This window comes from Ailuropoda melanoleuca, chromosome 1, assembly GCF_002007445.2.
Source record: "Ailuropoda melanoleuca isolate Jingjing chromosome 1, ASM200744v2, whole genome shotgun sequence".
Taxonomy (NCBI): domain Eukaryota; kingdom Metazoa; phylum Chordata; class Mammalia; order Carnivora; family Ursidae; genus Ailuropoda; species Ailuropoda melanoleuca.
The window spans coordinates 36616126-36632784 of NC_048218.1; the positions used below are offsets into that span (position 1 = coordinate 36616126).

At 33.6% G+C, this 16659-nt stretch overlaps 1 protein-coding gene across 1 annotated transcript in view; it reads left to right on the top strand.

Annotated features, from left to right (window-relative positions):
* The window catches only part of CADM2 (cell adhesion molecule 2), a 309124-nt gene that overhangs the window by 217856 nt on the left and 74609 nt on the right, over positions 1-16659 (top strand). The window contains exon 7 of the mRNA XM_034656944.1: positions 2514-2692. Coding sequence (XP_034512835.1) covers positions 2514-2692 — 179 coding nt within the window. The remainder of the gene's footprint in view (positions 1-2513; positions 2693-16659) is intronic.

Genomic DNA, 16659 nt, shown 5'->3' on the forward strand with positions numbered 1-16659 from the left:
TGCAGATTTCAATTGGGTCATTTTTTGCTACTCAGTTGTACAAGTTCTTTATATATTTTGGATATTTGCCCATTTAGCAGATATAAGATTTGAAAATATTTTCCACCTATTCTTTAAATTGCCCTTTCATTTTGTTAATGGTTTCCATTATGTGAAGAAGCTTTTTAAATTTATTTTTATTTTATTTTATTTTTATTTTGTTTATTTTTTCATAATTTCATTTTTTAAAGTTTTTATTTAAATTCTAGTTACTTAACATTCAGTGTTATATTAGTTTCAGGCATACAGTATAGTGATTCAACACTTTCGTACAGTACCCAGTGCTCATCACAGCAAGTGCTCTCCTTACTCCCCATTGCCTATTTCACCTGTCCCCCTACCCACCTCCCCTTTAGTAACTATCAATTTATTCTCTGTAGTTGAGTCTGTTTCTTGATTTACTTCCCTCTCTCTTTTTCCCTTTGTTCTTTTGTTTTGTTTCTTAAATTCCAGAAATAAGTAAAATCATATGGTATTTTCTTCCTCTGACTGAATTATTTGCTTAGCATAATACTCTCTAGCTCTATCATGTCATTGCAAATGGCAAGATTTCATTCTTTTAATGGCTGAGTCATATTCCATTATATATATATANGCTATTGTAGATAATGCTGCTATAGACATCGGGATACATGTGCAGAAGCTTTTTAGTTTGACGTAGTCCCAATTGTTTATCTCTGATTTTGTTGCTTTTGCTTTTGGCGTCACCCAAAAGATCATTGCCAATACCAATGTCAAGAAGACTTTTCCCTATTATTTTTTTCCAGAAGTTTTAGTGTTTCAGGACTTAAATTCAAGCTTTAATCCATTTTGATTTGATTTTTGTGTAAGATAGAAATTCAGGATCCAGCTTCATTCTTTTTCATGTGGCTGTCTGGTGTTCCCAGCACTTATTGAAGAGACTATCATTCCTCCATTGTATATTCCTACCACCTTTATCAAAAATTAATTGGCTATATATGTATTATTTCTGGGCCTCTACTTTGTTCCATTGATCTATGTGTCTGTATTTATGCCAATACCATACTGTTTTAATGACTATAGCTTTGTAATATAGTTTGAAATCAGGAAATGTGATGCCTTTAGCTTTTTTCTTCTTTCTCAAGATTTCTTTCCTATGCAGGGTTTTTCATGGGTCAATAAAAATTTTAGGATTGTTCTATTTCTGTTAAAAATACCATTGCAATTTTGATAGGGATTACTTTAAATTGTAAATCTCTTTGTTAGTATGGACATTTAATATTAATTGTTCCAATCAATGAGTGTGTATGTGTTCTCTTTAATTTCTTTCATCAATGTCTTATAGTTTTTAGTGTATGGCTTTTTCAGCTCCTTAAATTTTTCCTAAATATTTTATTCTTTTTGATGCAATTGTAAATGGGACTGTTTTCTTAATTTCTTTCTGATAGTTTATTGTTAATGTATAGTAAAATAATACAAATCATTTTGTATATTGATTTTGTATCCCAGAACTTTACTAAATTCATTTATTAGTTTTAATAGTTATTTGGTGAAGTCCGTAGGGTATTCTTAATATCATGTCTTCTGCAAATACAGGCAGTTTTACTTCTTCCTTTCCAATTTGGATGCCTTTTATTTTTTTCCTGTTTAATTGCTCTGGCTAAGACTTCCAAAATAATGTCAAATGAAAGTATCCAGAAACAGGGATACAGTGGTGGGAGAAATGGGTGAACGTAGTCAAAAAGTACAAATTTCCAGTTATAAGATAAATAAGTTCTGGGGATGTAATGTACAGCATGCTGACTATAATTAACAATATTGTGTTGTTTATTTGAATGTTCCTAAGAGAGTAGATCTTAAAAGTTTTCATCACAAGAGAAGATATAACCATGTGAGGTGATAGATCTTAACTAAAGCTACTGTGGTAATTATTTTTGCTATATATATATATATATATATATATATATATATATGTCAACTCATTCTGTTGTACACTACAGTGTTAGTTGTCAATTGTGTCTCAGTAAAACTAGGAGACTGAAAGAGAGAACTTCAAGGAAAAACGTGTAGGGGGTGAGAAAAGCAGGAAAGGTAAGGGGACAAAGCTTCACAGGGTTTCAAGCAAAACTGTCACAGTGGTAGCCTCAAGTGCAAAGGTATAATTCCAAGTAGTTCTGGAAAAGGCTACCCCAGTAGCCCCATATCACTCCGCCAGAAATAGCAGTATGAGCAATTAGCATCAGGATCAATGCCAAAAGACTGCTATAATGACTCAACAAATTAGTTCCTTAATGCATGTCTGCTTAGTTAAACAGAATAGAATTACGTTATATTTGCCATATCTCCAGATCTCCTAAGTGAGAGCATGGCGGTTGTTTGGTAACTCTTAGAAGTTAGCATATGGATATACACAAAATGATTGTTAAATATTTATAAATTGCTTGATTTATTTACTTCATATAATATGAAAGTTTTTCATTTTTCCTATCTATGTGCATATTTAAATCCAATAGGCCAGAACCTGTTTTGTGGACAAAGGATGGTGGAGAATTGCCAGACCCTGACCGAATGGTTGTGAGTGGTAGGGAACTAAACATTCTTTTCCTGAACAAAACGGATAATGGTACATATCGATGTGAAGCCACAAACACCATTGGCCAAAGCAGCGCAGAGTATGTTCTCATTGTACACGGTGAGTGCTTTCTTGACATCATTATATGTGAAAAAAATAAATGACCTGAAAAACTTTATCTTTAGAATAATAAAAAACATTTTAAACAGGTTTTCTTTTTCTTTCAGAAGGACTTTTTATAAAAGATTCACAATTAATATGTTCCAAGTCAAACTAATAGAGTTACAACATACACTAAAAATAAAAATTATTTTTATAAAAGGTTTTCTTTATTACAAATATCTAAGTTTTGGTAGTGACTAGTAAATAATAATGATTTTCTTTAAATTTTGTAAATAAATGCTTTTAGTTGTAAATCACAATCATGAAAGCTGTACTTACCTTAAGTTAGTTTTGGTTGTAATATCATAAAAATATACTTTATTATTGCTATAACTGTTTTCAGAAAGAATGATAGCATGTTACTGAGATGCAGCAAAGATAGAGGTGTACAATATTAATAACTACATTAATTTCTTAAGAACAATGATTTGAAACAGTCACAGATATTTTTTCTTCACTGCACTAATCTTATAATTTGAGTAAGTATAACAAAATGACAAAAAGAAATAACAGTACCCAAGACTGAGATAATCTCTGTTTTTCCAAACCTCCAAAAGCCAAAATTGTTGCTCGTGATACAGCTTTTATATATTGTTAGAGATGAACTTTCATGAAATTGATAAATAATGCAAAAAAAAATTAGTCAAGTTTCTTTATCACAAGACTTCTGAGAGTTTATTAAATATGTCAGGGTATATTGTGAATTTCCAAGAGAAATATGCATTAGAGAATGTAAGATTTCCCTCATATTTCACCATGAAAACCTTTTCTAAGACTAGTATTGTGTTTACACAGTATTACAATATTCTGAATGAGTGCTGTATAAAACATGATGCTGTAATAAATCCAGTGTATCTTAAAAATTGTGAAGAAGAGTATATTTGATGTCTTTCCCATGAATCTAATTATAAAATATTATAAGAAGCATGAATTAGTTCTGCATCTTTCCAAAAAAGAATTTGGGGGGGGGTAAAAGTCTAATTCTTTGTGAAGAGATTTTAATTTAGGGAAAAATTTAATACAGTTTGTGCTTTTTCCCCAGGTATTTATTTTGTTATGATATAGGACAAAATTGGAGAAAAAGAATATATTAAATCAATATACAATTTTCCTATTCTCAAATTACTTTAGTGTATGCAATCTCTCAATTCTTAATACCACTTTGCTGTTGAAGGCAAACAAAGGCTTGCAGTAAATAGACTGCCCACGTATAAACTCCTTGAAGATAGAGTTGAGATTAATTTCTAGCATCCTATGAATTGTACAGATTACAACTTTTGGGAAAGATCAGCCTAATCCAATTAACTTCATAAATTGGAACTAAATGTTTTAAAGCCCTGTAGACACTCCCTACCAGGCTTACTGCCAGAGAAAGTGTAATTCACAAGGGTGGGTCAAGAAGATAAATTAGATCTTTGAAGTGAGACTTGGAGTAGCTTTCAGTTCATGCTGACCTGTGTGTGTGGATCACGCAGTCATGGAAGTAAATAAAGTCTGATTCACTCTGAGCTTTCTAAGTGCGTCTCACTAACAGTTGTGGGGAACCTGGGGGCATTTTGTATAGCATGTCACATTGCGTCCAAAGCAATGTGATATAAAAATATAAAGAATTAGAAGGGAAGTGATAGAAAAAATAATATACTTTAGATTGAAAGTATGTCATTTTTTTTAAGTAATTCAAGTGGAGCAAATGCATATGTTTTCCCAGTGTTTGCAAGCTAACCAAGAGCATGAGTTCCTAAATAGCCAAGCTATCTTTAGGTATTTGGCAGTTGACATATTTCTAATAAATACTTCTCTAACCACTTTGTAAGAAGTCATTTTTGGCTTTGCTTTTTGAACCACAATTCATCAAAAGCACCCCATAGATTAATGTTATTCATGCTGCTAGATAAATGCTGTGAAGTTCAACAGTAGTTTACCTAGGATTATTGACACAAGTAATAAGAGGCTCTATGAAACAGTGAAACCATATTACACTGTGTTTAAAAAGGGCTCCAATTGGGTTCATTACAAAATAAAGGTTTTTTTTTCCCCTTTGCACACAGGGTATAATGTTTCATTAGTCACTGGTTGTATAAATATAAAAAGCTACTCTCTTCTGTTAATGGTTTGGCTGTTTCAAAACCCTACTAAATGATGAAATTTGAGTGGCATTTCGATCTATAATGAATGCTGTATGCATTTCAGGATGGAGTGATAAGTGATCATTTGTGAGAACTTTACCCTTTTATCTTTTACACCAAGGTTGATTTTACATTAGCTGTGATAATTTAATATAGCTCTAGCACAGAAGGGCCTTTCATGAGCTGAGACTGTGTCTTTGACTCTACCACAGTTGCCTATGTTCTATTGATTCTTAACTTGATGGAGGTCTGAGCACTTTCCTGTGAAATCATCTGCTTTCTAGATGCCATCCTAATGGTTAGATTTTATTCTTTGGGTGTCAGTGGAAGTACATTATTTAAATGTTATCACATTTAATTGTTAACAGCACTGACATTTTGTGTTGTGGACACTGGAGAGCTTTTCTCCCTCCTCCTAATTACACCTTTACAAATTTCAGCTTTAGAAGTACAGATGGTAATTTGAAACTGCCAGTCTAAAATTCACCCTCAGTGAAAGGTCTAATAAAATTTAGCATACAAATACTTGTAGGATAAAATATTATAGTTATAAAACATTTGTACTGTACAGGTTCCATCAGAAAAGAAGGTGGCATTTTTCATTAACAAGCTCAGCAATGGAAAAATTTATCTGTTGAATTGGTAGCCTTAGTTATATGTACTATTATTTCGTGTGAGCAGAATAATTTTTTTCTATTTAAATTCAATTAGCCAACATATAGTACATCATTAGATTCAGATATAGAGTTTGGTTATTCATTAGTTGCGTCTAACACCTGGAGCTCATCACATCGCGTGCCCTCCTTAATACCCATCACCCAGTTACCCCATCTCCCACCCACCTCCCCTCCAGCAACCTTCAGTTTGTTTCCTATATTTAAGGGTATCTCATGATTTGTCTCCTGTTTTTTTTTTTTGTTTCTGTATAAAAATATTGAAGTCATTCTCATATTTTCATTGCTATCATGCTACTTATTCATTTAGAAGAGCTGATCATTTCCATGTTAGTGGTGTTTAAACATACTATTCCACTGCTGTTTTACTATTTGGAGAACTCAGATCAAGAGAAAAATTCATTCATTCACCAAATAAATATTTAGTGTTTAACTACTGAATACCAAAGCACTATAGGAGCAAAGGTGAATAGAACTCAAGTTTAGGATTTAACATGGAAGGTAAGTTAAGCATTTAAGTAGTTATAATACCAAAATAAAAGAACTAGAGGAGGATGAACATAAAATCGTGTAGCTGTTCAGAGTCTTTGAGAGTATGGTCCAAGTGTCTAGAATTAAAAAAAAAAAAGTAACACAACATTTCCAAATTGTTCAAAGACAAATAGTGTACATCATAAATGGATCTAGTCAGCACAGTGCCAGGTGCATACATATGCAATAAATCAAATTATTATTGTTATATTACTAGTAGCCTTAAGATACCAAAGGAAATCTCAGTCCAATCTCACCCTCTGGTGAAAACCTTACCCAAGAGTTGCATACAATTTAGTGCCCAGAGTCTTCCCTGAATGGTACTCAGAGCATAAATTAAGTTATGTATATTGAAGAATGAGACAATTGTAAATTCTTGCTAACTAGGCAATAGAGGATATCTTAAAAATTCGGTAGTGTGGCAAATTAGTTACTTAGAGAGTACAGGATAAAAGTTATAATTACTCTTGTTTCTCTAATGCAACATCAAGTTCAGAGGGTTTAGATAAAATGTCTTCTCCCCAAGCAGAGACTTCCTGGATGCACATCTTCCAGTATAGGTAACATAGCAGATACAATTTTATCACACAAGTAATGGCTGCAGAGAATTACAGATGACCTTAGGCTAATCTTATTTTGTGGGTAGGAGCCACTCCAGTTCTAATATTTATTTGTCATCAACTGGTGCATTTGTTCTTTTGAAAGTGTTAGGAACATATAGCACCGGGAAATTTTGAGAAAGAATATGAGAACGAGAAACACAAATCAGTACATTTCCTCCAAATCTTAAATTTCTTCTTTCTCCACACTCCTAATGCCTTCTACCTGCCTTCATACTCATGCTAGAGAAATTTGTAACCATTCTTCAAAACATGAATGGAAGTGGAACAGAGACCCCGGGACTCCTTAGTATCATCTGCATCCTCAAAACCCTCCCCAGGATGTAGGAAGAAGTACAGCAACACAAGGAGAAAAAAATGAGTAACATATTTCTTCTTCCACCAGTAGTAGCACTAACTGGAGCAGGTTCAGATCGTAGGAGAGAGTTCCAGGGAGTCAAATGAGAGTTTCAGTGGAGAACCCACTTCACTCAGAACCAACTCAAGGTTCACTCAGATGGTCATAACAGAGTAGAGATGAACTATTCTAGAAAGGTTTGCATGACATGTCCTATCTCTCTTCAAACATTCTTCCTATTACCATAATAACCCTTATTTGAGATTTAAAATTATTTTGCCACTGCTCTAATATTCCTTTACTTCATTATTTTTCTACTTGTGTGAATGAGCTTTTGTAACAATTCATTACTTCTTCATTACCTTAACTTACTATTCTTGTTTTAAATAAAAATACCCACTACATATCGTAACATATTTTTACTTTTATGTGTACATATTTTGCTTTTCTAGCATATTTTATCTTAATGACTACATAAAAACAAGCAAAGTTCTCCATAACTAGTATCATCACAGTAGAAAGTAAAAAATAATAAAAAGCTTCTTTTTGTTCCTGACAGTCACTGACTTGATATCTCTAAAATATCACTTGACAGTTGTGGTTTGTTTTATTTATTTGTTCATGTATCTATTGAAATGAATACTGATGAAAAATATGATATTGCTTTTTTTTATGTTTCCAGGATAATTTACCTCAGAAGTAATACACACACACACAGACACACACACACACACACACACACACACACTCTATAGGATCCTTCACATTTTATTGTTAGTTAATAAAAACCATCATAAAAAGAGTGTTTCAGATTTTTAATAGTAAGAGGGGATATCACTGCTAGAAATTGTGTGTTTTAGTCTAGTGAAAGGTATCAAGCTATTACATATGCCTATTCAGCTTTTAAAAATCAATACAACTACTATTTTCATTTCACTCTGCTTTTATTGTAAATAATAAATATCAAGAGTACTCAGAGACAGACAGGCATACACAGAGATATTGCAGACTTCTGCATCAAGCCAAGCACCTAGCTTCGTTGCACATTTAGACAAATATCTTTTTCAGATACTATACATATGTGCAGACTCGCTTTCAATCTTCAGTGCTGATTTTCCCTTTCACTTGATTTGCTTACTGTGGGAGAGAGGCAAATTGAGCCATGGAGAGTGGACTTCCACTTTAGCAAACATTTCCAAGTCATCTATCATCTCCTTCAAATATTTCACTAGGGTGTAGGATATAAATTCAGTTGCTTTAGGGTTATTAGTACCTGATCCTAAATTTAGCAAAATAATTAATGCATGTACACATTAGGAATATCATGAACTAATATGCTAAACTTGTTTTTAAACTTATCTTACCATAGAACTAAGCAAATATGATTATAATACATATATTTCTAGTATTACAGTATATGTTACACATTCATGTCATGATTATCAATGATTTGAAAACTATTGAGAATGCTCATCGCATGAAAAGGAAAAATGCACTTCAATGCTTCCTAGTAAATATGCAGCTAGACTAAAAAGTTGGCAGTAACATGTGCATTTACTATTACATTTATCTAACAATGAAACATTTAAAAACAATGAGAGGCTATATGATTTTTTTTTCCCTCTTAGTTGTATGGTTAGGCAAGGTGATATGGATCACTGTGGAACCAAAAGAGTGAATCTTTGAGCTCATATGGCTGGGTGGGCAGTGAGAAAGAGAAGCCTGGATTATGGACAGATGCACAGCCTAGCAAACATTAAAAAGAGATTCAGCTAAAATCTGTTCCCTCACATGGAAACAGACCTAGCAGTTGGTAAATTAATTCTATGTACTCATAATGAGCATTTTTCCTTTGGAGAAGCTTTCTTTAGAAGCATAGATGGGCAAATACACAGTGAAGGAAGAAAAGGAGAGAAAAGACATCCATATGGAGCAACAAACAGTGTGCTAATGGAAGAGCCCTATGGTTGCTGCTCTCATCTCTGGTTGACAGTTTGCAGACAGTAAACTAGTTGGACGATTCTTAAAACTGTACCTTCTTTAATCTCTGAGATAAAACATATCATTTCTGGATATGAATAAAGCAGGGAGAGCTGTGATGACTGTGGGAAAGCCATACCTCTGACTGGATGAATGTGCTGTTGAACTCTGCAGAGAGACGGGGAATGGGATCAAATAGTGGAGTCAGGAACACTGTTTCATTATAAAACATTTAAAAAGTTGCATATGTGCAAGCATACTGAATACAGAGTTGAGTTTTAATTCCATCTCTTTGTTTTAAGATGAGGGTGAATTGTATAAATTAAGGTTTTACGGTTCAGAATAAAAATTTCATTCAAAGATACCACTCTGCTACTGTGAAGTGAATGTTTCTATGGTGCCTCCATGGACCACTGGCTAAACCATCCATGGGGAAAACCCTCATTCCTGCCTGAATGGAGGAGAGTCCACCACCCAACAATTTTAGCATCTTAAATACCTTTTCTTACACAACTTATACATAATCTTTTCTATCAGTTGCAGGAAGGTAAACAGAAGAATAGAATCCATGACATTCAGTCTTTCTAGATTTTTTATGTGGAAATAAGGTTAAGTTGTAGCTTTACAAAGATGTACAGAGCTCTTCTACTAAAGCATGAGTACTAATTGGCTCATTCATTAGAGAATTGAAGCAATATTCAAGTCCATGGGGGGAAATTTGGGCATTTGTTTTCAGAAATAATGGCACACCCAACTAGAAGATAACAGATCTTTCATAAACCTGCTTTGTAGTGTCTTACAATACAGATTTTACTAATATTGTAACAGCACATCATGTGCTTATTCCAGAATCCAAGAACTATCCTTAACTCCTCTTTATCCTTATCTCCAATTCATCAGCAAGTTCTGTTGACATTATTTCCAAACCATATGTTCAGTATGTCCACTTCTTTCCTTTATTCTCTCTAGCCTAGACTAGAGAGACTTCCGGGTCTATGATCTCTTTCCCACACAGCTGTAATATGTAAATGTTTTAAATACATATTCCTTCATATATTTCCCCTATTTAAATTTTTCCAAAGGCATTTCATCACACTTAGTGTGAAACCCAAATCCTATTAGCCTTATTTACTTAACCCTGCATAATATGCCACTACCTGCATCTGTCACATCTCATCACTCCCTACCCAATCACTTCTGTTTCCCTGGCCCTCTTTCAACTCCGCTGAGACATCAAGCTCATCCTTTTTTTAGGAAGTTTGCCTCTGTCCAGAATGCTTGTCCAGGAAGTACAAGGAGTTCTGTCATGAAAACGGGTATTTGCAAGGATGATTTCTTATCATTCAGATCTTGATTAAATGAATCTACTGAGAGAGACCATTTTTGTCCACTCCAATCTAAAACGGCCTCAATCATGCATCACTTAATTTTAAGTCTCTGCAAGTCATTTATCATTATTTGGTATTTTAGTTGTACATTTGTAAATTTGATTTTATAAATGTGTATATATACATATATATGTATGCATTTATGTTTATATACATTATATTACCTGTACATGTGAAAGTATTCTATATCTACTCAGTAGACTACGACTTTCTTGAAAGCAGATATCTTATGAGTCTCATTTATCTCTGTGTCTCTAGCTCTTAGAACAATGCCTTCTAAATAGTAAGCAATCAATAAATATTTCTTTAATGATTATTAATTTCTTTGTCCCTCTCTGTATATCTCTATCTTTGATTCTCCCTCTCTTTTCAACAGAATAAACTTAAATAAAATAATATATGTGTATGTACATACATATATCGTAAACATTCATATCCACATATATTCGTGTGTGTGTGTGTGTGTGTGTGCATTGCCCGGTCTTCTGAACAAAATTAGGGAAACTGATATTCATTCCTTGGTCACCAAAATCAAGACCTTTGGGTTTCATCTCATATTTGGAAAAGAAATGATATATAGTGGCAATCCATAGGTAAATGGTGCCTTATAAAGTTAAGCAGTGCACAAGATGAACGACTGTGTATAGAAGAATTAATATCTCCTTGGGGCACCTGGGTGGCTCAGTCATTAAGCGTCTGCCTTCGGCTCAGGGCATGATCCCGGGGTCTTAGGATCGAGCCCCACATCAGGCTCATACGCTGGGAGCCTGCTTCTTCCTCTCCCACTCCCCCCCTTGTGTTCCCTCTCTCGCTGATGTCTCTCTCTCTCTCTCTGTCAAATAAATAAATCAAATCTTTAAAAAAAAAAAGAAGAAGAATTAATATCTTCAAGAGAAATCCTAGAAATTCCACATACGAGTGAAACCATATGTGGAATATAAGAAATAGCACAGAGGATAGTAGGGAAAGGGAGGGAAAATTGAATGGGAAGAAATCAGAGAGGGAGACAAACCGTGACAGACTCTTGTCTGGGAAACGAACTGTGGGTTGCTGGAGGGGAGGGTGATGGGGGATGGTGTAACTGGGTGATGGGCATTAAGGAGAGCACTTGATGTGATGAACACCGGGTGTTAGATGCAACTGATGAATCATTGAACACTACATCAGAAATTAATATGTTGGCTAACTGAACTTATATTTAAAAATCTGTAAGGAAAAAAGAGAAATCCTAGAAATTAGAAGACTTATGCAATTGACTTCATACGTCTGTTAATTTTTTTTTTTTGCAAAATTCTGTGATTATTGCTTACTAAAAACTGGATTTGTTCTTTGGAATTCTATAACATCACATAAAGATAATATTTATTTGTGGCCAAATATAATTTTTTTCTGAAAATCTCTATCACAATGCTATACTACCTAATATTTTATTATTTCAGGAAATCTTTTTTAAGTATCTACTATATACAAGTGCTAGGCCAAGCTCTGCAGATCCTGTAAGAAATAAACACTCCCTATTATGCCTCAACTTCTTAGTAAAAATTAAAAATTGAAGAGTTTTCACTCCTGTGCTTCACCATGATGCAGCGTCCCTTCATTAATTGTAATATTCCAAGAGATATATTCAGGAGAATATGAAGTTCCATGGTTCCATGGTTAGAAATGCTTTACTTCAGTAAAATATTCACTTTCTTACTGAGAGCATATTTTAAATGTCAATAACTTGGGGAAGGTTATCAGTTTGTCTACCTAAATCCCAGGGGGGAGCAGGTTTATTTAATAATGTATTGTAAGGTTAGGAAAGACCTTGCTTTGTGTGAAAACCCAGAACATTAGGGATGCAGGTCAGTATCTGGATTTCTCAATCAGAATTTTTCTACTAGATCACACGTCTCCTGTGTGTATTCAGATGATTTGAGTTTTTCTTTAACCGGTGCCAGAACTATTCTCCCAAAGAAAACGTTCTCCTCACAGAACTTAAAGTATTTGACCAATCATCTGGTTTACTTTTTGGCAAAGTACTTTTAAGAAAGAGCTCATCATATTGAAGTAGGTGGAGCTAAATAATGTAGGATCATCCCCTTGGAAGGATTTTATTTTTCCTACTTGAAATTTTACTTCACTTTTGTCAGTTTGGAATGTGAAGGAATATTTTAAAAGAAAAAAAATGCATACATTTTTCCAAACAACAGGCTGATTTTATTCATAAACTTTTCTTGTAATTACATGGAACTGCTGGTTACTGCCTACAGTTTAAAATTGCAGTACTTTTCATTTTTTAAAAACAGGTTTTTTTTTGTTTTTGTTTGTTTGTTTGTTTGTTTTTGCATAAGGATTCCATTTAGTATGTGAAGCTAGTGGAAGCTATCAGAGGGATGAAAAAGGATTCATTCAAATCTAATTTTTAAAAGGGTTCATTTTTATGAAGCAGATAAGGTTACCATATGGCTCTTGAGGAAGAAGCATGCATGGGCAAGTTGAGGCCTTGTCAGCCAGGTGGTTGTCATTTAAGTAAGAGCCATGGTGCTGTTATCCATTCTTATGCTATAATCCAAATAGGCTGCTACATGTAGCTGAACATAATGGGAAAAGATAAACGTCCTTCTCTGCACAGGTAAAAAAGCAAATACAGTACATTTTTCCTCTTATAATTGCTTCCAATGGCAGTGCAATTATCAGTAAGAAGGTTAAGGATACCCTATTATTTTTAAGGTGAGGATACGTGAATAGCTTCTTTCAAAAAGACACTTCTTACCTTAATACTTCTAACATATGTTGAGTTCTCACCCTTCTGTATCTCCACTAATAATCCTTGGTTTGGACTCAGTCTTGATTACCCTCGGACCACCCTGGGGAGTTAGTGACATAAAGCAGAAAGAAAGTAGACATATGGAGTCCAGACTAAATGGTAGGAATTTTTTTCCCTATTGAACACTAGTCCTTGGAGAGAAACAAGCAGCTTGGGCTTCTGGGACTCTTTAGACTTAATTTTGCTTAGAAAATCCATTCTGAATGGGCCAGAATGCCATTTTTAAAAAGAGAAACTGCCAGAAAACAAAACAGGTTGACAAGTTAGAAATTATTGTACACTGCATTTGTAGAGAACAGAACATACCTTTAACCTGAAAAGCTCATTATTGGAAAAAAGGTGCTACACCATTCTTCAATTTATTGTACAGTGCTTGGTGGAACTGATTTTATTTTAACAAGGTTATACAGGATCTGCTGTGCTCTAATAAGCTCCAGTAACAAAATGTGGTTGCATTTTTTTAATTCCTTCATTAGGATGTGATTAAGAAGGGCACTTTTCTATTATTTGAATTGGATGATATGATTTAGAGCTCTAACACTTTTAAAAACATTGAAAACCTACACTCAGAATATAAGATTCTTCGATGTGCTGCATTTTAATTTTTTAAATAATCATTTAAACTTGAAGACTCTTAGCAGAAATTTCTAAAAAACCATCTCATACATGGTAATAGGAAGGAGGGGAGATTTTTTTTTTTTTTTGCACAAATTAACCATGAATAAGGCTCAATTACTGATTCATGTTATTAAAAATGATACTATTCCCTATCTACTGACATCATTGTCATTACCACTGGTAGGAGCGTTATTTATAAAATACCAGTCAAATTTAAAGCATAGAACTAGGCACCTGTAGGAAGCACGGAAGTGCATCATTATTCTCTTCTCTTTGTTATCTTACCATCTTGTTGGCTTGTGAAAAAAATAAAATACAAGCAATGCATGTTAGTGCCAAATAAATGTTATAGCCTCCCTGTTTTCAACCACCGATTTTGTGAAGAGCTTTGATATATATTTTGTGTTTATTGATTATGTAAATCACAGAAATTTTAAAAATCTTACTATAGCATCACACATTTATTTTATTCTCCACTGAGAGAGAGAAATAGAGAAATGAAGCTAGTGAGAAGCCCATAACTCTGGTTGTGCCCATAATGGTCAGCCACGAATGTAAAGCATTTTTGTCATTGGGGTATTTCGTCAAAGTGAGGGAAGCAGTACATAAACTCAAAAAAAAAAAAGACAGATATTCAGAGAAAAGGGGAATCAGAGGGAAGTTGATATTCAGTTAGTTAAGGAAGTCTTCACAGAGCAGATCCAAATCAGGCTTAAACTTGGGAGTGGCATTTTACTAGGTACATCAAGAAAGGGACAGATTAGAAAACTGTGGGGGATTGAATCAGAGTAAATTTGTCCCAAGGCAAAATAATATTTTTAAAAAAGAAGACATGTTGACTTATAACAACTGAGCCCAAAGTTAATTAGAGAGATAGATATATAAATAAAACGGTAATGTAATATATAACAAGCATGTGTAAAAGTATGTGCTAAATGCCTTGAGGGTACTTTGAAGGAAGATATTAACTCTGCAGAATTGGGTAATGCTTTACAGATAAGATCATATTTAACTAAACTTTAAAGACAAGAAAGTAATAATTAATATTAGGAAACAGGATCTGGCTCTGAGAACGTGGCAACAAAGAGAACACCAACAAGAACTGAGTCTGGAATTTTGGGAAAAGACTTGTGTCAGGGGTACATGTCTTCTTGTGTGCTAGATTTCGGCTCCTTTGCTTATGTTAACTGGGCACTATGAAAAATAAAGAAAAGAAGCCAGTCCTGTATGTTATGAGGAACTCTAGCCCCTCTTGTTCCAATATGGTGCCTAAAAACAATGGTGGAGGCAGTTTGGAGTTCTTCATGGCAGAATCAAGCAGGTTGATCAGGAGAGATGAGGGACTTATGAATTTGTCATAATAAAGTTTAGCCATGGGCCCTGGACACAGATTTCAGTTTCCTGATTCAACAACTTTGTGGTGTGAGCTGAAATTGTGCTTCTGCAAGTGAGTAGGTCCTTACAGAAGTAATTCGCACTATTTATACTGCATTTATTTGTAACCCAGCATTCGCTTACATGAATAACTCTTGCTGCCTACTTAGACTTTGTATGCACTAATATGCAATTGTACAATTGACTAAATTTGGGGTTCTGTCTGACATTATTGAAATACTCCTGAATTTTCCTTTTACAGGAAAATAGTGTATATGTTACAACTGAAATGAGAAGTGTAATTTATTGTAATTCACTCCTTATGTATAGGTAAAACTATAAGCAAATATTTTCATGTCTTGGAACCTTTACTTTTCTCAGTTCCTTATCAAAAATGCTCACTATTTTTCCTTTTAAAAAAATCCTTGACTTTGCTATGGTATACATCTATCTAGACAAATAAAATCAGATTATTTTTACTTTGTTCACTTCCCAAAATACCATTTTTATCCACTGCATATTTTATCAGTTACTAACTCTTCATTCTTTATGCTTTAACATCTAGGAAATATGTAATATAGTTAATTTCTTTTATAAATTGTTAATTATGAACTTTTTATTTGTAACTACTTTTTTCCAAGCAAATTCAATATTATTTGATTCAAATAAGATATTCTCCAAAGAAAATAGCAATAAAAAATTTGACCCCATCTTTTGTATTGTAGAAATCAGAGATGAAATGCCATGTAGTTACTGATTAACTTATATAGTTATCAGTTTTGGATTTTGATATTCAGAAATTATGTCACAAACCATTAATTTCTCTATATTCAGACATCCTTTAATCATATGATGTTAAAATATAAGACATATATTAAGATCTTCTAAAATCAACAAGTCATATTCAGCAAATTACATATAATGTTAATATGACTGCAGATTATCTTGCTTTATGAACAGTAAATTAATGTCAAATCAGAATTCTGTTATTTTTATTATGTGTGTGTGCATTTGTATAATTCTGCATGTGGATTAGTGTATTTTTATTCTTAAAAAATAAATGTATATGTCTTGGAGGGGGAAAAAATTATCTGCCTTTTCTATCCTATATTATATTTGATTGAGCACTCTGTGTTAACAGTATAATAGTTTTAAAAATGTACAGAATTCTAGATACCTCAAAAATGAAACAAATGATAGGTACTAGTATTTTCAGTGTCATGTTTCCTTATGAAAATGTAGCTGCGTTTTCACTATCAATATCTAAGTAGAAGGCCAAAAGAGAATGCACCAAACCAGACCTTTTAAACAATTGGGAAATGATGCCAAATGTTACCACTTGGTTACAGAAGTGAAAACCAGATATGAGTGTTCGGACTTAGGCAGCTCAGAGTCTTTTTCTAGTTTCTGCTTCGATTAGAGTTGCAGTCAGGCAGCTAAAATAAATGATCTTGAGGTGGAAGTGGTC